The 25,720-nt window shown below is 40.3% G+C and overlaps 1 protein-coding gene across 1 annotated transcript in view; it reads left to right on the top strand.

Annotated features, from left to right (window-relative positions):
• tmem33 (transmembrane protein 33) overlaps positions 1-25,406 on the top strand; it is a 36,889-nt gene extending 11,483 nt beyond the window's left edge. Inside the window, exons 3-8 of the mRNA XM_067998846.1 lie at positions 2,075-2,169; positions 5,970-6,157; positions 8,061-8,128; positions 22,001-22,134; positions 22,317-22,400; positions 24,069-25,406. Coding sequence (XP_067854947.1) covers positions 2,075-2,169; positions 5,970-6,157; positions 8,061-8,128; positions 22,001-22,134; positions 22,317-22,400; positions 24,069-24,198 — 699 coding nt within the window. The 3' untranslated portion in view covers positions 24,199-25,406. The remainder of the gene's footprint in view (positions 1-2,074; positions 2,170-5,969; positions 6,158-8,060; positions 8,129-22,000; positions 22,135-22,316; positions 22,401-24,068) is intronic.
• Positions 25,407-25,720: the final 314 nt, after the last annotated feature.

Below are 25,720 nucleotides of genomic sequence, written 5' to 3'. Positions count from 1 at the left end.
AGGAAGAGATCACGTGGTAGGGAGACATCGGATCGCAGGGGTGAGAGATCACGACAGGTTAGCTTGGGGGCCATGGGGAAGCACTTCTGCTCCTCCGGGCCCACAAGCAATGCTGGAAAAGCATTTACCTGATGCATCTAGTAGTTCTCGCCTCCCTCTAACTGCCAGGTTTCGCGAGACTAGGGAAACCCAGCCTGCAGCCGTTAAATTCAAATGGCTACTAAACTCTGAGGCACAGCCTCATTAACGTATTATAATTACCAACCCACCTCTCAAACAGGTTACTCGCCCGCTCCAGTTAAACCAGAAGTAGCTTTATTTGCGGTGGGTTGGGGTCTTAGTTTAAGCCCTCTCCCATCCGTCCTGGGGGGTTAAAATTTCCCCCTTATGTCTCTGTAACTGACTTTTAACACTTACAAGTATTACCCATCTTTAGAGTTTATTATTATTTGCCACCTTATTTATGGTAGTACTTTGAGCTTTTTCACCTTTTCAAGTTGTTATGTCAGCCTTCCTTCTGTTATTTTGCTTCTGTGAAACACAATGGTAAGAGTATTCCAGCAGTTTGACATACATGATGGAATTTCTTTTCCATTCCCTACTTTCATCCAGAAACGGGGTAGAATATGACTAGAATTGGGCTTTTCTTTTTAAAAGAGCATTGTTTCATCCATCTTTTTCATTTCATTTTTCTTTATACAGATGTGTCTGACTTTATTTCTGTTGCCTCTAGTTTATTTGTCCTCCCTTTTCTGTAGTTATTAGAATCTACAGGCTCAGCAGAAACAAACAAGATAGTCATTGTTTACGTTTATTGGCTACTTCAGTGTGATTTAATGCTCACACTATTTTGTTTTGTATAATGTATTTGTTTAAGGACCCAGTCAAAGAACTATACTAAAAATAATGTGATTGAAGCCTGTCACCTATCCTAATATATGCTACAGGATGTGGATGTACTAATGGAATTTCAGTTTAAAGGGTACATTTATTCAGGCTCATGTACGCTTTGAATTCATAAATCCAAACCAGTCTCAATCAAAAGCTTGTAGAGAGTTCTAAATTTCATCAGATCTTACAAAGGAAAGTGTCCTTTTAAGATATGATTGTTTGCTTCTCTAGAATAATTTCTCCATGGACCGTTGTGTACTTTTGAATCTGATTTTTTTAAAATTACTGCCCTACGTTCCTAAATACAGTTGGTTGAGCCATTCTGAGAACCATATACATGTGGAGTGGAGCAGAACTAGATTTAGTTCAAACTGGTGTTTGAGTTTGCAAAACAGAAAATGCTTGAAATACATAGCAGATCCATTAGCAACTACGCGCCTTGGGATGTTTTACTACATTAAAGACGCTATATAAATGCAAGTTCTTATTGTTAAGAGAAAAGATCAGTTACTGAATAAATCTCTGTCTGCATCTGTAAAGTGAAAAGATAGTTTAGTGTATGGCCAGTTCTGACTAAGGTGTATACACTTGAAACATTAACCATCTCTTGTCTTTACAGATGCTGTTGGATCTGTTCCATTCTATTGTACATTCTGATGAAAAATACCGCTGTATTATAGAAACTGTTTAGGATGGAGTTGCAGCTTTATGCAACATTTTTCAGCAAGCGTGCCATTGATCCATAATTCATTAGCAGGTGGAAGTATAGTACTTGAATCAAATGAATTGAAATCAGTGATTTGGTAGATGTGCATACCTACCTAATATTGCAAGTGGTTTCTGTTGACCTGATTAGACACTACCTCACCTAATGCAAGGGTTTTTTCAGAAGTTAGCTAATATGTCATTCTTGACCGGCCTAATGGTATTTTTGGATTAGTATATATTTGATGTTTGCTGGGGATTAACATTTGTCACTGAGGTTTTGGCATTGTGAGCCAATGAATTGGAGATGGACAAGTTTTCTGTTTTGACTCACAATGTAGAGAAATAGCCAGTAGTCCAATTGAGCTCTGCTTTTGGCACCCTGTCTGATGTCCCATGTTCAACATTGTTTCGGCTAAGAATCGGAGATTCTGTTGATTAGTCCACAATGCATTTACAAATCTGTTTTTTTTTTTAGCAATTCATGATGGCTAACAAACTGGAGGCTGCCATGTGGCTTTCCCGGCTCTTCACAGTGTACTGTTCCATCCTCTTTATATTTCCTTTCATGGGGTAAGTGTCATTTGTTAAATTAGTTGAGTTGACATTAACACTGAGGACAGAAATACTGCCAGCATTTAAAAATGGTAAATAGTAATGCATCATTAAGTTTGTATATTCATAATAATGCACTTTAGATTGTTATTAGGCACTAGTACATTTTGGGATTGAGATGATTTTGACACATTACACCATACTTTGTTTTCTCAGCTAAGAATGTCACTGTAACCCCTTGATGTGTTATTGCCTTGAAACAAATTGCATCATGTATGTTATCTTGTATGTAGTTATACATTGGCTAGAACATAAGAAATAGGAGCAGAAGTAGGTCATATGGCCCCTCGAGCCTGCTCCGCCATTCAATCAGATCATGGCTGATCTTCGACCTAAACTCCACTTTCCTGCCCAATCCCCATATTCCTTGATTTCCTTAGAGTCCAAAAATCTATCTATCTCCGCCTTGAATATACTCAACGACTGAGCATCCACAGCCCTCTGGGGTAGAGAATTCCAAAGATTCACAACCCTCTGAGTGAACAAATTCCTCCTCATCTCAGTCCTAAATGGCTGACCCCTTATCCAAGAGACTCTGCCCCCTAGTTCTAGACTCTCCAGCCATGTGAAACAGCCTCTCAGCATCTACCCTGTCAAGCCCCCTCATAATCTTATATGTTTCAATGAGATCCCCTCTCGTTCTTCTAAACTCCAGAGAATATAGGCCGATTTTACTCAATCTCTCCTCCGGACAATCCCCTCATCCCAAGAATCAATCTGGTGAACCTTTGTTGCACTGCCTCTAAGGCAAGTATATCCTTCCCTAGGTAAGGAGACCAAAACTGCACACAGTACTCCAGCTGTGGTCTCACCAAAGCCCTGCTCAATTGTAGCAAGACTTCTTACTCTTGTACTCCAACTCCCTTGCAATAAAGGTCAACATACCATTTGCCTTCCTAATTGCTTACTGTACACCCAAACCCCTCTGAACACCTAGCTCAGGTTTTTTATTCATGATATCTGGTGAGGAATTTGTTTTTGATGGTGTTTGCTATATATAATCTAGAGATTTGCTTCACTATCCCTGGGATCAGAAAGTGTGAGAACTTAGTCAGGAGATTAAATGGGTAGAGTAGCCCAATAAGTAAATTGTGGCAGCATTAGGCTTGCTAAACTGAATGGCCTTTTCTTTTTCCATGCTTTCATAATTTCCTATGAATAAGACAAGTATGGTCAGCAGAAGAATATTAATTGTTTAGGGGGAAGGGAAATGGAGAGTAGGGAGAAAGCAAATATAGTATTTGTACTGCAGAAGTCAGTTCAAGGTCGTGGAAACCAACAAGCATATATGCAGGTTTGTGCATATACAGCTATTAGAAAGTTGCCATTCCTAACTTTATTTTTGACTGCTGGATCTTCATTCATGTTTATTCAAGCTTTTGGTCACCATTCCTAATATGTCTTTGTGGCCTGGTGTCAAATTTTGTTTGATAACGCTCCTGTGAAAAGCCTTGGGATGTTTTGCTGCGTTAAAGGTGCTATATAAATGCAAGATTTTGTTGTTATAACCAAGCCACTGCCGCCTCCAGAGGTGCCAGTAAAAAACGCTTCATATGTTTGTCGTAGCATCTACAGATGCATTTGCGCTGCTTAATTCAGTTTACAGCACTACTTTTATTTAAATGCAAAATAGGTGCTTAATTAATGAGTCATAGACCAGGAAGTTTAGGAAAAATTAACCAGACTTCTACTGAACAACAAAACTTGCATTTATATAGCGCCTTTAACGTAGTAAAACGTCTCAACGCTCCTGTGAAGCGCCTTATCAGACAGAATTTGACACGAGCCACATAAGGTGGCTCGTGTCAAATTCTGTCTGATAAGGCGCTTCACAGGAGGCGTGTCAAAACCTTTTAAGGAGTGTCTTAAAGGAAGAGAGAGAGAGGTAAAGGGGCGCAGAGGTTTAGGAAGGGAATTTTAGGACTTGGGGCCTAGGCAGCTGAAGGCATGGCTGCCAATGGTGGAGCGATTAAAATCAGGGATGCGCAAGAGGCCAGAATTGGAGGAGCACAGAAATCTCAGAGGATTGTAGGCCTGGAGGAGGTTACAGAGATAGGGAGGAGCGTGGTCATGGAGGGGTTTGAAAACAAGGATGAGAATTTTTAAAATTGACACGTTGCTGGTCCGGGAACCAATGTAGGTCGGCGAGCACAGGGATGAATGGGCTTGCCGCGAGTTTGGATACGGGCAACAGAGTTTTGTTGGGCTCAAGTTTACAGTGGCAGGAGGCTGGCCAGGAGAGCATTGGAATGGTTGCATCACATATCAACAGTCACCTGTCAAGGCTCAGACATCAAAAATTAACACAAGGATAAAGTGCCATTGAGTGGTTGCTGCTCATGGAACTGTATTTCAGCAAGGGAGTTATCATTTTCTGGAGAGAAAAAAAATGTAATCCCAATCGGTCTCTTCCTTTTACAATTGTTAGCAGACATAATTTTCCAGTTTTTCTGGTATGCAAGATGGAGGTTTGTAATTTGGGTGATACGTAAGTACTAGTGCTGTTTGTCAATCTGTCAAAGCTTTTGGTGCTTATTTTCTTAATTCTAAACAAATAATTTTCACATGGAGCATTATAATTGAGGGTTGAATGTTTGCAACTTAGTAACAATTTTGTTGAGATATTAGGAAATAAAATCCTACGTCCCTTATGTGATATGGTTTTGAGCAACAAAGACCCAGAAGGTTCCCGGTTCAATCACTGTCTCTAGTGAGTTAGCTAATCTTATTCGGTTTGATGATAGGGGCACTACCTCGAGTTACATCGAAACTACAGCACAAAAACGGGCCATTCGGCCCAACTGGTCTATGCCGGTGTTTATGCTCCACACGAGGCTCCTCCCTCCCAACCCTATCAGGATACCTTTCTATTCCTTTCTCCCTCATGTTGTTATCTAACTTTCCCTTAAATGCATCTATGCTATTTGCCTCTACTACTCCTTGTGGCAGCGCATTCCACATTCTTACCACTCTGGGTAAAGTCGTTTCTCCTGAATTCCTTATTGGATTTATTAGCAACTGTTTTATATTCATGACTGCTAGTTTTGGACTCCCCCACAAGTGGAAACATTTTTTCTATATCTGCCCTATCATTATCGTAAAGACCTCTATCAGGTCACCCTTCTGCCTTCTCTTTTCTAGAGAAAAGTGCTCCAGCCTGTTCAGCCTTTCCTGATAAGGATATCATCCTTGTGAATATTTTTTGCACCCTCTCCAATGACTCTTTATCCTTTCTAAAACTTGGAGACCAGAACTGTGCACAATAATCCAAATGTGGTCTAACCAAGATTCTATACAAGTTTAACATAACTTCTTTGCTTTTCAATTCCTTTGGCCACAGCATCCCTGGGTTAAGGAGGGTAAAGAATCAGCAAGAGTTCCCATTCCTGAGTATTATTCCGTGATTCCTGATGGAAAGTGTACGTGTATGGATATATGATGAGAACGGCATGGGACTCAACTAACATGGCCCCTACCACCCAAGTTTAGACTCCCATGAAGAGGTACAAGGTACTACAGCTGTCAGTGCCCATGGAACTGTACCCAGTATTGGTCATTAGTACCTGTGGTACTGTACTTATGATAAGTCACTGCCTTCAGGAAATGGAATATGAGGTGAAAAAAAACCCTAGGGTTTTCCTTTTAAAAAAAAATGCATAAACTAATTTAGTCTTGAACTTTTTCTTCAATGTATGAAATGGGCAATGGTACTATATTAAAAAAAATATTTATTGAAATTTGATCCTTTGTTTTTACAGATTGTACGAGGCTGCCAATTTTTACCAACGTGCCTTGCTGGCAAATGCCCTTACCAGTGCACTTCGATTACACCAACGCTTACCTCACTTCCAGTTGAGCCGTGCTTTTCTGAGTCAGGCCCTGCTAGAGGACAGCTGCCACTATCTCCTTTTCTCATTGATCTTTGTCAACTCCTATCCAGTTACTAGTATCCTTTAAACATTGGCTGCATTAGCTGTGGTGTTAAAACACTGCCATACAACAAATAAATATTTTATTAAGTGCATAAAAACTCAAAAGTCCAAACCAGTTTCTAACTATGACTTTTGTCAATGGAATAATTTTAATAAGTTCCTGTTGAGAGTACTTTTTTTGTCAAGGTTTGTGCATTTTGCACGTTTGAGTTAACCCTAAGATAAGTTCAGTTGCGCGTGTGTGTGTGGAAATTTTTCTGTGGTGTTGCTCATGGTGAGATGACCGTTTTATACGACCAGGAATCTTAATGCCAAGTAGCATTTTCAGAGCCACTGAACAGCATTAGAGGCAGCCCTGGGACTGAGGGCTTGGCATCATACACAACTAGATTTGGGTCATGGGATCTCACAGTATTTTGAAGGAAAGATCTCAAGGTCTAGGAGAACAGGGGGGTGGGAGAGGTGCCCAAGGATTCCAGGACACTCGAGGGAGGTTCTAGAAACACTGGGATAGGGCCTAGGATCTGGGAGGGTGATCCTGGGATCTTGGCATTGGGGAGGGAGGTCATAGGGTCAGGGAGCAATGGAAATGTGGCCGAGGCGTTCATGAGCAGTGGAGGCGGGGGATACCCAGCATCTGGGGATGGGGCTGCAATTCAGGGGAGGGGCATACAGGGGTCCATCCGGACTGAGAAGGGGGTTTTGGGACATTTAGGAGACTTGAGTTTGACATTATTGGAGTTTGCTGGGATTTGGCAGTAATGGGGTGCGAAGCAGGGTCTAGCAGCCTTGTGTGCGAGGGGAGGGCAGCAGAATGGGACCCAACTGCATTTGGCCCCTTTTTTGAACCATTAAGCCCCAAGCTCTCACCATGTTCTCACCTGTCAGCCACCTCCAACTGACCCACAGCCCCTTTTGTGCCCTCAGGGAAAGTGGTGGTGGGGAACCTATCATCAGATGGTTTCTGTCTTCTTGTTCCTGCCTTAAAGCATTTAAGGGTACATTTTCTGCTTCTAAAAATTACTGGGCAGAAAATCACAGGCTGGGGGTACACAATTTCTTGATGTGTCTTTCTGGTATGTACCAGGAACACAGAACTAGAAAAGTTGGTGAATTATTAGTGAGTTTGCCAATTTATAGAGTCTAAGAAACAAATTTCCATAAACAGAAATTGCCTCATAAAATGCTCAATTTGTTGTTTATGTGGCTTACAAGTTTTTATATAAGCTTCTGGTCTGGAAGGGAGAGAATTTTTAACTAAATTTTCAGCAGCAATAAACAGCAATCCGTTCTCTGAATAATTTTGGTTTTCTTTTCTAACCATCGGCAAAGAAACTACAAATACAGTTACTGCTGTTCACTGGTGTTAGCTGTTATATAAATTTAAATAAAGGCCAGACATGCCTGAAATAAAAGTTTTGACAGTTTAATCTCTAGTTTCTTTCAAAATATTTTTTGGAAGAAAGCAAAGAAACTCAAATCCTCACAGGATCAGAAAAAACACTTTTCTACCCGTCACTTTCTGTTGATGCATAGATTGCATGCTGGGAAATTCTGCAAACTGCATACTAGCCAACATTCCTCCCTCAATCAGCAGCACCAAAAATAGATTATCTGGTCATTAATCACTTAATTTGCTTTGCATAGGATCTTGAGCGTAAAGTGGTTGCACTATTCACCTATAACAACTTGTGCTTCAAAAGTAATCCCTTGGTTCCTAAGCAGTTTGGGATACCCCAAGGATATGAAAAGTGCTATAAAATGCAAATTCATTCTTCTTCACAATTAAGTTTCTGGGTACAGGGTATTTCCAGTATCATAGTAATTTCTAACATAGAAGTCCATTAATATATGTTCATTCTACTTTGCAATTTTATGACTATAGTGAATAGTTTCTTCCTTAATTATCTACTTCAGTGAGTATTTTTCCAGTTTTCCTATTTTCTTTGCTGCATGCTACAGCCTACACAAAGAAAATTTTTGATGTAAGTATTGGTATTTTTGAATGACATCCTAGCCTGCACATTTCTTTGGTCAAAAGGAATTCATTGTCATTTTGTGCTTTTTAAATTTACTAACTTCAAAAACATTTGAAAAGTTATTTTGGTTTCTTCACTTTCCTTTATCAGAAATAAAGCTGAATGGATACATGATCCATGACACCATGTCATGACTTCCTTGCCATTAGTCTAAACAATCTGGCAGGTTTATGTTTGTAGGAGAGTACTTTGCATCTCTTTTTACGAAATAAGAAGATGCTGCCAAAGTCACAGTAAAAGGGGAGGTAGTTGAGATACTGGATGGAGTGAAAATTGATAGAGGAGGTACTAGAAAGGCTGACTATGCTTAAAGTAGATAAGTCACCCGGTCTGGATGGGATGCATCCTAGGTTGCTGAAGGAAGTATGGGTGGAAATTGCGGAGGTGCTGGCCATAATCTTCCATTCCTCCTTAGATATGGGGGTGGTGCTAGAGGACTGGATAATTGCAAATGTTACACCCTTGTTCAAAAAGGGTGTAAGGATAAACCCGGCAATTAAAAACCTGTCAATTTAACCTGGGTGGTAGGGAAGCTTTTAGAAATGATAATCCAGGACAAAATTAATATTCACTTGAACGAGTGTGGATTAATAAAGGAAAGCCAGCAGGGATTTGTTACAGGCAGATCATGACTAACTTGAGTTTTTTGATGAGGTATCAGAGAGGCTTGATGAGGGCAATGCGGTTGATGTGTATATGGACTTTCAAAAGGCGATTGATAAAGTGTCACATAATAGACTTGTCAGCAAAATTGAAGCCTGTGAAATAAAAGGGGCAGTGGCAGCATGGATACGAAATTGGCTAAGTGACAGGAAATGGAGAGTAGTGGTGAATGGTTGTTTTGCGGACTAGAGGAAGGTATACAGTGGTGTTCCCCAGAGGTTGGTACTAGAACCGCTGCTTTTTTTGATATAAATGAGTTGGACTTGGGTGTACAGGGCACAATGTCAAAATTTGCAGATGACACAAAACTTGGAAGTGTAAACAGTAAGGAGGCTAGTAATTCAAGAGAACATAGACAGGCTGGTGGAATGGGCGGACACGTGGCAGATGAAATTTAACGCAGAGAAGTGCGAAGTGATACATTTTGGCAGGAAGAACGAGGAGAGGCACTATAAACTAAATGCTACAATTCTAAAGCGGGTACAGGAACAGAGACCTTGGGGTGTATGTGCACAAATCTTTGAAGGTGGCAGGACAGGTTGGGAAAGCAGTTAAAAAAGCGTACAGGATCCTGGGCTTTATAAATTGAGCATACAGTACAAAAGCAAGGAAGTTATGTTGAACATTTATAAAACACTGGTTCGGCCACAGCTGGAGTATTGCGTCTAATTCTTGGCACTGCACTTTAGGAAGGATGTGAAAGCCTTAGAGAGGGTGCAGAAAAGATTTACTAGAATGGTTCCGGAATGAGGGACTTCAGTTACGTGGATAGACTGGAGAAGCTGGGGTTGTTCTCCTTAGAGCAGCGAATGTTAAGATGAGATTTAATAGAAGTGTTCAAAATCATGAAGGGTTTGGATGAAGTAAATAAAGAGAAACTGTTCCCATTGGCGGAAGGGTCGAGAACCAGACACCGATTTAAGGTGATTGGCAAAAGAACCAAAGGTGATGTGAGGAAAAACTTTGTACACAGCAAGTAGTTCTGATCTGGAATGCACTGCCTGAAAGGGTGGTGGATGCAGATTCAATCGTGGCTTTCAAAAAGGAATTGGATAAATATTTGAAGAGAAAAAATTTGCAGGGCCAAAAGGAAAGAGCGGGGGAATGGGACTAACTAGGTTGATCTTACAAAGAGCTGGCACATGCTCGATGGGCCGAATGGCTGCCTCCTGTGCTGTAACAATACTTTGATTCTATGTTACAGGATCTAGCAACCGAAGATGAAAGCATTTTTAGTTACTATTACTATGGAATTTTGATTGCCAGTCTTTTGGACAAGGATGGCAAAAAAAATGTTGTTTAGCATGCACAAAGTACATTATTAAACTGCCCTTCCAATGATTCCAGTGAAGAGATAAATATGGGTAAGACCACCCCACAGAGCAAAGAAGATCCAGATTTACATTTGAAAGCCCATATTATGAAAGAGATATTTAATGTCCAGAGTCATTTCTCCAATAAGGACTTTAGCGAACTAATCGAATTTTAGTTTCATTTTATACTTGAGGCTCAGTTCACATGTTCAGTGTACTCTTAATTGCTCTTATACTGTGCGTAGTGCCAGTACTGTTAGCTCCCAATATGAATATCTTGTGCAACTGGTGATAGCACAAAAGTAAACTCCAATATTTGCAAAACTGGTGGAAGAGTTGCACCTTTCACATTTGAGAGTGCCATTGACTGGGAGAGAACCATGTATGTAATTGAAGACTCTACCTTGAGGCAAAACTGCTTTTGATATTTATTGCATTGCTTTTCAACTAGTTGTATGCTGGTTACTGAAACCAGTACTGCCTGCTTTTAAACTGGTTCTACAGGGGTCTGTTTAGAGTTTAGTTTTTAACCATGGAGTGATTATATGTAATATCTTTTTCTTTTCGATATATTAGATAGGTCCATAGCGGTAGCTAAGGAGCCACTAATGTGGCTTGCTATCTTGTTTCATTCAATAATATATCAATGTGTAAACAAATCACCCTATACATTAAGAACAAACGATATCAAGATGCAATTTTCCTGATCTCCATTTTCTGGTTTTAAAACTGCAACAGTGCATGAGTCACTCAAGATAATTTTTCCAATGACTTACAAACATATGGGTGTGATTTATGTCCTTGCACCATAAGTCACAGGACTTTTACATTGTTGCAACAACATGCTTTCACAAATTTAGTTTCTCTTTTTTTCCACCTTGGGTCTGTGCAGAGAGTAGAAATGTGCTATCTTCATCCAGGGCTCTATTAATATTATGGTTGTATAGACCTTCAGGAAAACAATTGCAGTGGATGACTCTCCCTTCAGTTTGATTTTCTCCCATGGGGAAGTATTTGATGACATCTTACCTTTGACAACGTGGCTGGGGTTGGAAACTGACAGGGCCCCAACAGCAACTTACATTGCTATAGCCTTTAAAATGATAGGGTGAATACAGAGAAACTATTTCCTCCAGTGCGGAATCCAGATCAAGGGGCACAATCTTAAAATTAGAGCTAGGACATTTAGGAGTGAAATCAGGAAGCACTTTTTCACACAAAGGATCCTTGAAATCTGGAAAACTCTCCCCAAAATGCTGTGGATGCTAGATTAATTGAAATTTTCAAGATTGATAGATTTTTTTTTTAGGCAAGGATATCAAGGAATATGGAGCAATGACGGGTAAATGGATTTGAGGTCACGCATGAATGTTGGAACATGCTTGAGGGACTGAATGGTCTCCTCCTGTTCCTATAGCACTCATACTGTACAGAGATGTGTCCAAGCATATCAGTGGGCAATGGCTAGTGAGTGGGCACTATGCGGGCAGGAAAAAAGGAGAGGATTTGAAAAAGTGTGAACATAGCACAAGGTGGCATCTTATTTGGACTATTAATGTACTGCATCACCTTATTGCCCATTGGCTGCAGAAGTTCAAATGACAATCATTGTTTGTTGTTGAACTAAGGTTGATTAAGAATGCATTAGTTTATAGGATATTCTGTACCTTGTCTATTGGTACCTCAGCACAGTTTTTGCACGGTTAGGTTTGAGACACTGAAAGCATGAATTTTCTTACATATACCTGTAAGTTCTCATGACGTCCAATTTTGGTTGGTATTGCTGCATTCTGATGTGGAAAATGGGCAGAAGAAGGGTTTGTTTCCTGACTCATTTTTCAATGAGTGGAACCAATGGTGTTGGAAGGGGTCACCTTAAACAGACAAGCATGCTGATGTAAAGATAGCCCATTTGAAATGGGCATCCAGGATTGCTAGGTGGTGGTAAGTATTTTGGAAGTAATGGAAAGGCATTTTAGCCATTTTCAACCTTTTTTGTTTTTGCTTTCTTCTTGCTGACATTTAGGAGCTAATTGATTTAACATTTTTTCCCAATGTCACTACTGACACCAATGGGTTTCCAAATGTGAATCCCCCTCTCTGAGGTGTTTGGAAGAGGAGTGATACCAGGCAGGTCAGGCTGCATGAGATATGATAGTTCCCCTCTCACTATATCTGTATCTGCAGACAGCGGCAAAAATATCTCACTTTGGCAGATGATTAATGCTGGTGGAACCTCTGCTTTTCCACCCCACCCCCCACTAAAATATGTGCATGACTAACCGTAATGGTGTTGAATTCCTCAGAAGCACCCCAATCACAGTATGACTTGCTTTTAGTGGTACTGTGAAAGACGATGTGTTTGCATGATTGAGCCAACATGTCCTGATTGGCTGCACCTGCCAAGGTCCCACTTTCTATTTCTGACACCCCTACCTGGCAATGACAATGGGGATCTAATTTTACAGGGTTTGGATCAACAGTGTGATAGTTGCAGTGCTGTGCCATTTTCTGCAAGGACACCTGCAGCATAAGACTGGCACATGCAGTGACTGTAATGGTCAGTTATGGTCTGAAACTTTGCTCCACACCCTTACAGGCATACTGCAGTGTTAGTCAAGGGGAATGTACTGTGGAGTGGTACAGGGGGTAACCCTTAAAGCCACCTCATGCAGCACCCTTACCACTTCAGCAACCATAAAACATGGGGTTGGATGCTTGGGATTTCCATCACTTGCCTGCAGACTCATGTTTGAGCCTTTTGTTTCCTTTGCCTTTGTTTTACCTTAGTCCTCTGCTCCATCAGACTTGGCAAAGGCTGCTTATGGTTGAAATGTGTTCTGCATTTCTCCAAACTCTTCTTCCCCTGTTGTGACACTCCTTTAATGTCTTGCCACTTCACATTTGATGCAGTTTTCTGCTCCCACCACTTTTGTGCTTCCTAGATCTTCTGCCACTGTCTGAGCACATGCAGTCAACCCTGTTCTGCTGATACCTGGGGTTGACGGTACTTCAGAGGGGAGATGGGTATATCAGCCGGTTTCCCGAGGTCCGTCCTCTCGCCATCATTTAAATTTGGCGGAGCGGGCAAGGGTTGGGCAGCCAGGTTCCCTGCTTTAGGAGGAAGGGTTACTGGCACCAATTTCAGGGATGGGGATCTAGTGGTATCCACCCCGCCTCATTTCTCTCTTGCCTGAAATTGGCACTGTTGTTGAGGGAAAATACAGTCAATGTTCACATAGAGGGGAGGGAAGATGTGGGCCTGACACCACAGTGGGTGGGGGGGTGGGTCATGGGTTTGGTACTAATAATTTGAACATAATCTGTAAACACTGAATTTTGTGATTGGTTCTTGTTCTTTCTTGCTTTCTTTCCTAACCCCATGTCAACATGCTGTGTTTTTTCTTTTCCCCCTCTCTCCTCCCTTCCCTATGCTAACAGAAGAGGTCTCTTTCTCGGACTTACACGCACGTAGTTTCCCTATTGTGCTCTCCACATCTCGGGCACTTGCTCTCTGTCTCCTGACTGTTTCTCTCTCCCCTTACACTAACATGGTGTCTTGCTGTCTTCACTTCTCATACATGAAGATGTCTCGCTCTCGCCATTCTATACTAACAGGGTTGTCGGACTCTTTCTGCCTTCCCTTTGCTCTCCCTCTTCCTTCAATCTCTCCCTCCTCCCTTCGGTCTCTCTCCCCTCTCCCTTCACGCTCTCTTTCTCTCTCCCTTTCCCTCTGTTTGTTCTGTTTTTTCTGCTGTTCTCTAATTAGGGCTGCTATTGATTGTATCAGTGGTTCTCAAACTGAGGGTGAGGCCTTAACTGCTCAATATCTCAAAAAAAATCTCTCAGCCTCTTGCTCCTCTCTAGTTAAGGATACTGCTACTACCAGCCAAAAGAAAGTGTATTTCCTCATTTATTTATGTTTCTGTTTTTCAGCTCTGTTTTCATTTCGCTCCTTTTAGTTCTTTGTTCTTTTCACTTTTTTTTTCTTTTTCCTCCCCTTGATCTGCTTTATTTCTCCCTTATTAGTCTCTCTGTATGTTCTCCTTTTATTTTATTTTTCTCATTTCCAACTTAGTTATTTTCACATCTTTGTTCTCCCTATTGAATATTGATCAGAGAATGGGAGGAAGTGCCCTGTGGGACTTTTACAAACGTTTTGGGGAGGGAGAAAGAGGACAGTATGTGCGTACATTTTTTTTTGTACGTGTTATATGATAAATTTTATTCATAAGCCTGAGTGATTAACTTTTATGGTGGCTGTATCTTGCAAAATTTTCTTGCTTCAATATGATTAGAAATTTTATTGATGGAATATGATTGGAGGAAAAATTGAAATTGGGGAAAATGATTGTGTGTAATGTGATTGGTAAGTGTTTTCCCCCCTCTGTTTTTTACCAATGAGAAAAAAGAAAATTGACTGGGTTAACAGTCACAACAGAGACGATTACTTAATGTACATGACAGACAAGAAGTTTTATTATAAAGATTATACTGAGCATTCATTTTTGGAGTTTAAATCATAAAAGGTTTTTTAAGTAGTGTGATTTGATTCACAACACACAATGCAATATGCGCTAAATGGCAGTGCTTCTACTTTTAAACTCAAATATCTGCATCCTCTTATGTTTCTGATAAATATTCCAATCTTAAAACCAAAAGTTCAGCAATTTTAAAATCCTCTACAGGGTTCGGTGGTGTAGTGGTTATGTTACTGGACTATTAATCCAGAGGCTTGGACTAATAATCAGGAGAACACAGGTTCAAATCCCACCATGGCAGTTTGAGAATTTGAATGCAGTTTTTAAAAAGCTGATATCAGTAAAAGTGACCATAAAGCTGTTGGATTGTCGAGAAAACCCAACTGGTTCACTAATAACCTTTTAGGGAAGGAAACCTGCCATTTTTACCCAGTCTGGCCTATATGTGACTCCAGTCCCACACCAACATGGTTGACTCTTAACTGCCCCCTGATGTGGCAGCCACTGAAACAGTAGTTCAAGTAGACAGCCTACCACTACCTTCTCAGGGCAACTAGGGATGAGCAATAAATGCTGGCCTTGCTAGTTATGCCCACATCCTGAGAATGAATACAAAACCTTGCTTAATTTGTGTCAAATTAATGCTGTGTTCTTGCATTCAATCGAATTGCTCCACTGCATGGTCTTGTTAGTTGAATATGATTGTAGAGGGCAAACTTTTGTTTTCAGCTCTCCCAGTTTCACATGTTGAGTGCATATTGGAAAATCAGACAACTGCAAATCATGGGCAGTGTGTACTAGATATTCTGGTACTCATACCAGCCCATTTAAGTTCTGCTGGGAACACTGAAGATAAAAATGAAGTGGTGCTTGGCTAGGATTTGAAGGTTTATCAAATATTAAACAAAAGAAAATTTGAATTCCGGGCAGTTGGACTTTGAATACGAGTTTTAGTCAGTGAAAAGGAAAACAGAAGTATAGCTTATTCATTTTCTTCCTGTTCTTGTATCTTTCCTCCTTCCTAAGTTTATAGGGGAATTAGGATGGTATAGTCTTTGGATTTTATCGATGCATTTTCCTCCATTAACCCCTCAGGCAGCTCAATTGAGTAATGTAGGAAGGGAACTACCTAAGTCAGCTTTGGTCTGGTGAATATATTCCCAGTGTTGTCTTGATGAAATAATTAGATTTATGTTTAGCATAGTTATTGCATGTTATTAAAAATTGTCTAACTCTTGAATTCTGGGTTCTTTTGTCAATAGCAGATGCTATTACTGACCTTTCACATGGCAGCTACAGTATTTGCCTTGTTAATCATCGTGAGTTTCTGCTCATCAGGGTTAAAGAGCTATTTAAAGGATTCCCCTAATGGTTTAACAAGTCTATCCAGTTAGACTAAAGCACTCGTGCCCAAACCTCATACATGCCAGCAAAGTGGTCTATACATACCTTCTCCAGAAGTTACCACTACCAGCTAAATAGTCACAAACAGTGACTTTAGAACAACCAAATATGCAAAGTTGCTTTAAAGCGGAACTGGTTGTTTATATTATACGGTAGTTCTACAGCAGAGTGATTTCCATAGCATCAGGACTAGAGTCTGCTTCAGGAAGTGGTTCTCCAGTATAAATGTTCTATACAAGAATTGTGATTTGATACCAGGATAAATTAATTTGGTCTGATTGATTTTGTGCTGTTAGTATAAATTGATAGGGACTTTCTACCTGAACCTTTACCTCTAGTCCTGTATCAGTGGACTAATTTCTCCTCTTGTTTGCTGATTTATTTGTCCCTCTATCTACTGCCTTCTTTTCTTCTACCACCTACTGACTTTATTGGCAGTTTTTTAGAAACACTTGTGCAGGTAATTTTATTTACAAATAAAGGCAAAAATGTCTTATGAACCTGCTCACCAATATCTGGGATTTTCCACTAATCCACCTGTGCTTCAATTGCTTATTGCTTCAATCATATCTTACCATAAATGATGAGGGAGGATGAAAGGATTCAAGAAAGGAGGGAGAGAGAAAACAGGGAACTACAGGCCTGTTAGCCTGACACCAGTAGTTGGGAAAATGCTGGAATACATTATTAAGGAAGTGGTAACAGGGCACTTAGAAAATCATAATATGATTAGGTAAAGTCAACATGATTTTATGAAGGGGAAATTGTGTTTGACAAATTTTAGTTTTTTGAGGATGTAACTAGCAGGGTAGATGAAGGGGAACTAGTGGATGTAGGATATTTGAAATTTCAAAAGGCATTCGATAAGGTGCCACATCAAAGGTTGTTTCACAAGATAAAGGGCTCATGGTGTTGGGGGTAATACATTAGCATGGACCAAGGATTGGTTAACGGACAGAAAACAGTGTATGGATAAACGGGTCATTTTCAGGTTGGCAGGCTGTAACTAGTGGAGTGTCGCAAGGATCAGTGCTTGGGCCTCAGCTATTTACAATCTATATTAATGACTTAGATGAAGGGACCAAGTGTAATGTATCCAAGTTTGCTGATGATACAAAGCTAGGTGGGAAAGTAAGCTGCGAGGAGGACACAACAATTCTCAATAGGATATAGACAGGTTAAATAAGTGGGCAAGAAGGTGGCAGGTGGAGTATAATGTGGGGCAATGTGAGGTGATTCACTTTGGTAGGAAAAATAGAAAAACAGAATATTTTTTACATGGTGAGAAACTATTAAATGTTGGTGTTCAGAGAGATTTAGATGTCCTCGTACAAGAAACCCAAAAAGTTAGCATGCAGGTACAGCAAACAATTAGGATGGCAAATAGCATGTTTGCCTTTATTGCAAAGGGGTTGGAGTACAAGAGTAAGGAAGTCTTACTACAATTTTACAGGGCTTTGGTGAGACCTCACCCGGAGTACTGTGTACAGTTTGGGTCTCCTTATCTAAGGAAGGATATACTTGCCTTAGAGGCTATGCAACAAAGGTTCACTAGATTGATTCCTGGGATGAGAGGGTTGTACTATGAGGAGAGATTGAGTAGAACGGGCCTATATTCTCTGGAGTTTAGAAGGATGAGAGGTGATCTCATTGAAACATATAAGATTCTGAGGGGGCTTGACGGGTAAATGCTCGAGAGACTAGAACTAGGGGGCATGGTCTCAGGATAAGGAGTTGGATGTTTAAGACTGAGATGAGGAGGAATTTCTTCACTGAGGGCTGTGAATCTTTGGAACTCTCTACCCCAGAGTATATGGATGCTCAGTTGTTGAGTATATTCAAGGCTGAGAGGTTTTTGGACTCTAGGGGAATTGAGGGATATGGGGATCAATCTGAAAATAGAGTTGAGGTCGAAGATCAGCCATGATCTTGTTGAATGGTGGAGCAGGCTCAAGGGGCCGTACGGCCTACTCCTGCTCCTATTTATGTTCTTCTGAGGGGTAAACACTATATTATGGTGGGTTTTTGATAAATACTGTGATTGAATTGGGTTTTGAACTGATACCACATTTTGGGGGTTGTGATCATTTTTTCTCTCAGAATTTGGAAGAGTTGGATTTAAATTTTGGGTTTTTAATTCACAAGTTTAAATAAAAACACAGGAAAGATGGTTAATGTGATGAACATAAGAATTAAGAGCAGGAGTAGGCCATTCGGCCCCTCGAGCCTGCTCTGCAATTTGATAAGATCATGGCTGATCTAATTGTGACCTCAACCCTACTTTCCCATCTACCTACTATAACCTTTGACTCCCTTGTTAATCAGGAATCTATCTAACTCAGCCTTAAAAATATTCAATGACCGTGCCTCCACTGCTTTCTGGGGAAGGGAGTTCCACAGACTCATGACCCCCTGAGAGAAAAAATTTCTCCTCATCTCTGTCTTAAATGGGCGACCTCTTATTTTTAAACTCTGGTCCCTAGTTCTAGTCTCTCCCACAAGGGGAAACATCCCCTCAGCATCTATCTCTTCTAGTTCCCTCAGGATCTTTATGTTTCAATAAGATCTCCTCTCATTCTTCTAAACTCCAGCGTATACAGGCCCAACTTGTCCAACCTTTCCTCATAAGTTAACCCCCTTATCCCAGGAATCAGTTGAGTGAACCTTCTCTGAACCACCTCCAAAGCAATTATGTCCTTTCTTAAATGAGGAGACCAAAACTGCACACAGTATTCTAGATGTGGTCTCACCAATGCCCTGTACAACTGTAGCAAAAGAGCTCTACTTTTATATTCCTTTCCCCTTGCAATAAATGACAACATTCCATTTGCCTTCCTAATCACTTGCTGTACCTGCATACTAACTTTATGTGATTCATGTCCTAGGACACCCTGATCCCTCTGTACCTCAAGAGTTCTGCAATCTCTCTCCATTTAAATAATATACTGCTTTTCTATTCCTCCTGCCAAAGTGGACAAGTTTCCATTTTCCCACATTATACTTCATCGTCCAAATTTTTGCCCACTCACTTCACCTATTTCTATCCCTTAGCAGACTCCTTGTGTCCTCTTCACAACTTACTTTCCTACCTACCTTTGTGTCATCAGCAAATTTAGCAACCATACATTCGGTCCCTTCATCCAAGTCATTGTTATAGATTGTAAATAGTTGAGGCCCCAGCACTGATCCCTGTGGCACTCCACTCGTTACATCTTGCCAACCTGAAAATGACCCATTTATGCCTGTTCTCTGTTTCCTGTTAGCTAGCCAATCCTCTATCCATGCTAATATGTTACCCCCTACACCATGAGCTCTTATTTTGTGTAGTAGTGGCACCTTGTCAAAAGCCTTCTGGAAATCCAAGTACACCACATCCACAGGATCCCCTTTATCCACGTTGCTTGTTACTTTCTCAAAGAACTCTAATAAATTAGTCAAACACGATTTCCCTTTCACAGAGCCGTGTTGACTCTGCCTGATTGCATTGAGATTTTCTAAGTGCCCTGCTATAACCTCCTTAATATTATATTCTAGCATTTTCCCTATGACAGATGTTAACCTAACTGGCCTGTAGTTTCCTGCTTTTTGTCTCCCTCCTTTCTTGAATAGAGGAGTTACAATTGCTATTTTCCAATCTGATGGGACCCTTCCAGAATCTAGGGAATTTTGGAAAATTAATACCAATGCATCTACTATCTCTGCAGCCACTTCTTATAAGACCCTAGGATGAAGTCCGTCAGGACCTGGGGACTTGTCAGCTTTTAGTTCTAATTTTTTTCAGAACCCTTTCCGTGGTGATTGTAAATGTTTTAAATTCCTCCCTCCCGAGCAAGGCTTTGAAGTTGTTCCGCCAAACAAAATGCAATTCATTAGCTCCTCTTGATCGATAAATGTCTTCCACCCTTTATCAGGAAGTCCCTTGTCCAGGGCATTTGGCAGGGATTGTCTGGCGACAGCCTCCCTTTCTGATTATGATCACAGGGAGATAAAATAGATACAGAAATGTGCACTGATGGCTTTTTAAACTGAAAGCTGCTAAGGCAGGCTTTTGCCCAGACTGAGCAGGTTAGGATGCAGTGGGCAGTTAGAAGTTAATCTTGTTGAAGCCAAGCGAGATGACCCACTGATGTGGGGAAGCATAACAAGTTCATTATTTTGTATTATGTGAAGGCAAGTTGTACTGATTGAATTAAGTGAGCCTGATCATAACTATTGCTGTTTATGTACACTTGATGTCTGTGAAATTAAACAGCTTAATATTTTGTTCTGGCCATGTCTCACTAAAGTGTAAACAATCTGTCTACTGAAAGATTGGAGAAACATGTAAGGCCACTTGCAAAAGACACAATATCCAGGTTATATCTCAAAGGGGATATATTGTTGCATCCCTTGGGTTACATTATTATATAAATAGATATTGGACAGTGTGAGTCAACTCCAGAACATAAGGGTTTGTGGGATTCACTTACGGCAGAGGTTCCCAATCTATTTTTGCTGAGTCCATCCCCACCCCTCCCATACCTTGGAGATTCATGTCCTAAGCATGCCCCCCTCTTTCTAAGAAACAGTATTTTTCATAATTAATGTTGGTAACCCAGAATACTTCAGCAATTTTGCCACCTGAACTGTTTTAATTCTGCTCTCTTACACTTTTGGGCTTTAATACGAAGTAAAATAATATCATTAGAACTGATTGGCTGGAAAATTCTATGTAACTGCTCCCCCTTGCTGGTGTTACTTTGCCAGAAGTAGGCAGAAACCCACATCTGGTGAAGTAACACCAGTGCAGCTTGAGCAGATTCAAGCAATTTCCTGCCCACTATGACAGTGTAAGCAACTTCACTGAAAGGAAAACTGCAGGTTTCTCCACTCTTCAGGTTGGGGATGCGAGCTGGGTGCAGGATGAACAATCCTCTGCAGACAGAACTTGAACGGGTCTATTGTCGGGTTGTTTTGGGGTAGAAGAGGGAGTAACAAATCATTGGGTGGCTTTGGAGGAGGTAAAATATAAGTTGAATTTTTTTGTGCAAACATAGAGGCCCCATGAGTGCAGATACCATTATTAATTTATTTCTCAATTTAAGATGGCACCAAGCAAGCAGCAACAGTAAATCCTAGCAGGGAAATATAAACTCTCCAAAAGATGCGGGCAATAATGTTATTTTTAGGGCCAGTGACAAGTTTTTAAAGAAGGCCTATTTATCTATTCCCTCTAAGCATCCCGGGGACCCAAGGGCTCATGAGGACTTCAATGCAGAGACAAAAACAGTCGACAGAGTTGAGGAACTCGGGGCAAAGAACCTTCAACAGTTTTCGGGGGGGGGGGGGGGGGAGGGGGAGGGTGGCATTGACTTGCTGCTATTTATTTATTTCTCTGGCAGCAGGGACCCCAGGGCTCGTGAGCACTTCCAAAAAGAAATTTATGCTGCACAGAGGTACAGAACAGACGGCAAACAACTTTTTAACTGAACAAAACACATTTAAACTGAGGAGTATTGAAAATACCTGTACGCTGGAATTGATTGCAGGGGATGCCATAGTTTGAGAAAGCAGAATCTAGAATCTTAGTGAGAAAGTTGAGGGAAGGGCTACAGCACTACCAGTAGAGAAAATGTATATTGCAGCCATCGCCTGTTAATAAATTACAGCTAGCATCCTCATTGCACCCTCAATTTAGGAACATCTGACTTATGGGACCAATTGATGCCACTGAACCCAAGAGGTACATACAGCAGACCCAAATTTATAATGGCTGATTATTGGGTATTGTGAGAAATGACCTGCAGAGATCTGACGACCAGCAGCCTCTGCTCTGTTTTCACAGCTTTTGGGTAGAGTTAGAGTAGTCATTTCATGCTTCATAAATCAGCTTTCAAGTTTCCATTTCCAGCCAACACTTTCCTGGACCTGCAATCAGTATTCTGTCACTAACAACCGTTCTGTTCCTTTCCTTTCAGATCCTGGGTCCAGCCAGTTTGGCTTTTCTGAGGTCCATCTTGGATAAAATTTCAGCCAATCAGCAGAACATTTTGAAGTTTATTGCCTGCAATGAGATTTTTCTGATGCCGGCCACAGTCTTCATGCTTTTAAGGTAATATATCTTCAGTAGTAGGTACACCTTGGGTACTGTTGGCTTGGTCAATTTAAATTAAAAGTACATTTGCTATTTAAACAATCTGGTTATTTGCATATATGAAGTGTAATAATGTGGAAATATGTATTTGGGATGGACGAAGTACTGTGTAATCATTTTGTTTTCTTGCACTTTTAAAGCGGCCATGGAAGCTTGTTGCAGCCTTTCATTTATTACCGATTTCTCGCACTTCGATACTCCTCTCATAGAAATCCCTACTGCCGGTAAGCATTTTTAGTGTTTTACAGATGTATTGGCTAAAGTTCTTGCAAATGCTAAATCCCAGGGCTGGCTGTAAAATATTTAAACATAAAAATTGCATTAAATTTTTATCTTTTAGGTGTGGTGTTGGTTTTGGTCCAATACCAGGCCAATTATTTGCATGTGTACAAAATGTATCCCTAATGGATACAGGTTCACTGCAAAATCTCTATAACCTTGATCTAAAAGTTCTAACTGCTACACTGTTACAAACTCTTTAGAAATAGCAATATTGCTGTCAACTATCTGGAGTAATGGTTACTTGTAGAAGACCCACATCTGAAATTTCTGGGTGCTGCATCCAATTCCACAACTGAGGGTTAGCACAGTCTTTGTTTCATTGAATGTATGTTGTGAAGTTAGTACCCTGCAGATCTTGTTCTGGCATCAGTTGCTTTGAAACGGGCAACTTTTTATTTATATATTTTTTTTAAGTGGTTGAAGAGAGGGTTTCTGTCTTTTTATTTTCCCCACTCTGATTTCACCCCTCTCCTGAAGGCATTAACTCTTTTTGGGTTGTGATTATCCTCCAGTACCTTGCCCTTTTCATTATTAATGCACAAGCCTTAATAGCGAGTGTTGACCGGCTGTTTTCCACAGGGAGCATCACAGCTAAACATGTTCCTATTCTCACTCGACATCCACTTCTAGCAATGGTTGCTGGCTAGTGATCTGGAACAGGAACCCTGGCTGATTGTCCTTGCCCTAATCTAGGAGTCCTGACCACAGAATCCAGGCTGACACTTTCAGTGCAGCACTGAGTGAATGGTGCACTGTCTGTGATGCCGTCTTTCTGGTGAGACGTTAAACCGAGGCCTCTCCCTCTCCTCTCCCCTCCCCCCCCCCCCCCCCTCCTCCTCTCCCCCCCCAGGTAGACGTTAAAGATCCCATGGCACTATTTCAAAGAAGAGCCGGGGAGTTATCCCCGGTGTCCTAGCCAACATTTATCCCTCAACCAACATCACTAAAACAGATTACCTGGTCATTATACCATTGCTGTTTGTGCGACCTTGCTGCTGCGGTTTGTACGTTAACCAGTGACTGTACTTCAAAAGTACTTCATTGGCTGTAATGCACTTGGGCCATCCTGAGGACATGAAAGGCACTAGGTAAATGCAAGTCTTTTTCTAAGGTCCAACAGCTGCCTCAGCTGATATCAGCTATCTCATTTCATGATGATCTATATCGCTCAACTCATTGCTGGATAAACTCTTGGCCATCAGAGAAACAGACTTTTAATTATCATTAGCTGTTCTATAAAGGTGTAAATTCAACTCCTTTGCACTTTTCCTATGAACTGTGTGGGACGTTAATGTGTCATGTTTATTTAGTAAAAATATTACAAAAGTTACACTCCTTCCTTATGTGACTGCACCACCGAAGGAAGTTATGTATGAAACGTAAAATGTACCCTTCTCATGCCCATCACTTTAATGTGGTTTTTACTTAACTCTCTTTGGAAACATTCTAGCAGAGGACTAACTATTAAAGTTAGAAGGAAGTTCTTATCTGAAGCTTTTCTAGTCTTTTGCTCGCTGTTGTCTTTTGTTGCCAATTATAGAAGTTTTTTAAAAAAATCCTGACTCCTTCCTAAGATGTTGCTAACACTCTTAATTGTGTTTGGTACACAGAACTCTCTTTTCAGAGCTGAAAATGCTGTTAGAACATTTGATCATGAAGCCTGCCTGCCCTGGATTTTTGCGAAACATGTGCCGTAACTGTATTTCTTTTGTAAGCCGATTGGCTCCCACCACAAATTGAAGCGAGCTGGAAACAACAAATCCTCTATGAAAGATGAATATGCCGAGCAACTGGTATCCATCGGGCTGTCAAGCCCAGATATATTCTAAAATGCACCTAGCCTCTGTATTTTTGTAAGATCCCTTTCATATGAGATTTTAACTTATAGATTGAAACAAAGCTGAAGTTCAGTTTTAAAAGTTTTCAGTTAAATTGCTTAACTGAAATGGTCAGCTAAGATGTTGAACAGCTAAATGTTAGTATTGGCTTTAATTTTTTTAAAAACTGATTTAATTAGGTGATGGTCAAATCAATATTTACTTTTAGTCAACATAGGGGAAGAGGGAAGATGTCACCAAAGGTAGTTGGACTTGGAGTTGGTCTTGTATTTTGTTGTCTGTACCTAAGAGCGACCTCAGGTACTGGTACCTGATTAGAATATGGGTTGTCCAATTGATTGAGTGTCTGGATTACAGATCAGAGACTGTGCACCCTGAAGTGCTATGTGCAGAATCAAGCGCCAGTAAACTGACATTGGATGCGCTGTTGCACTCAGATGTCTGTTTGCCAGTCAAGCAGAATACCCAATAGATAGGCTTACCAGAATGATTTTGGGCTGGCATGAATTAAGAGTCAGATTATGATAACACTCAGAGAGGTAAATATTACTAGAGTGTGAACTTCAATTTGTGCTTCAATTCACTGCAGAATAAAATGTGTAGTATAAATTGGGTATTGAGCACTTCCAGCCTCTGAGAATGCATCCTGAAATGTGTTAGGCAAAGTGTTTCACATTATCTTACATAAGAGTCGAATGTTGATTTATGGCAGATTTTCAATATTTGAATGATGTATATTATCTTTAATGCATGTAACTTTGTCCCAGTGATTGCACTAAAATAATTCCTTTAAAGTTGGCAAACTTTTTTTCATCTTTTCTGAGAACCTGTAATGGTACAGAATGTTCACAATAATGAAATTCAAGCTAAATTAGCTAGTAAATTTAAAAATAAACTCTTTTGTAAAATGTCATATGTTTAAAGTTTGATACTTTGCAAACCAAATATTTATGGAACCAATTTCTCATCCCTACAAATGCAAGAATGACTGTGATACTGTTGTGTGGTGTTAGTTTTTTTAGGTTTCTGTTCTGTTGTCCCTGCTCTGGAATGTATTGTGGGGAATTTTATTGATTGAAGTTCTTGTACCTAATAAAGCTTAACACTGAAGTGGCCGTATTATTTTCAACAATCCAACTATTGCATGTGATATAATTGTTGTTCTTGCTCTCCTGCTCCAGTTTATTTTATAGTCACAGAGTCCCATATCTCTCATTGTCGCACTTTAATTTTCCTGTCTTTTATCAGATAAGTTTAATTGTAGAAAGTTTTTCTACTGAGCCGGTACTGACTAAATTTAGTGAAATGTTATTGTCTATTGGATCACAAATTAGAATGTCCCCCAATTTAATACAATAATAAAAATTGATTGGATATTTCATAATTTGATTATTTATATTACTTTACCTTGTATATTTTGAGCA

This window comes from Heptranchias perlo, chromosome 1 (assembly GCF_035084215.1).
Source record: "Heptranchias perlo isolate sHepPer1 chromosome 1, sHepPer1.hap1, whole genome shotgun sequence".
Lineage (NCBI taxonomy): Eukaryota > Metazoa > Chordata > Chondrichthyes > Hexanchiformes > Hexanchidae > Heptranchias > Heptranchias perlo.
Note: the sequence above shows the minus strand (reverse complement) of the source record. Positions and strands in the feature narration are given on the sequence as shown.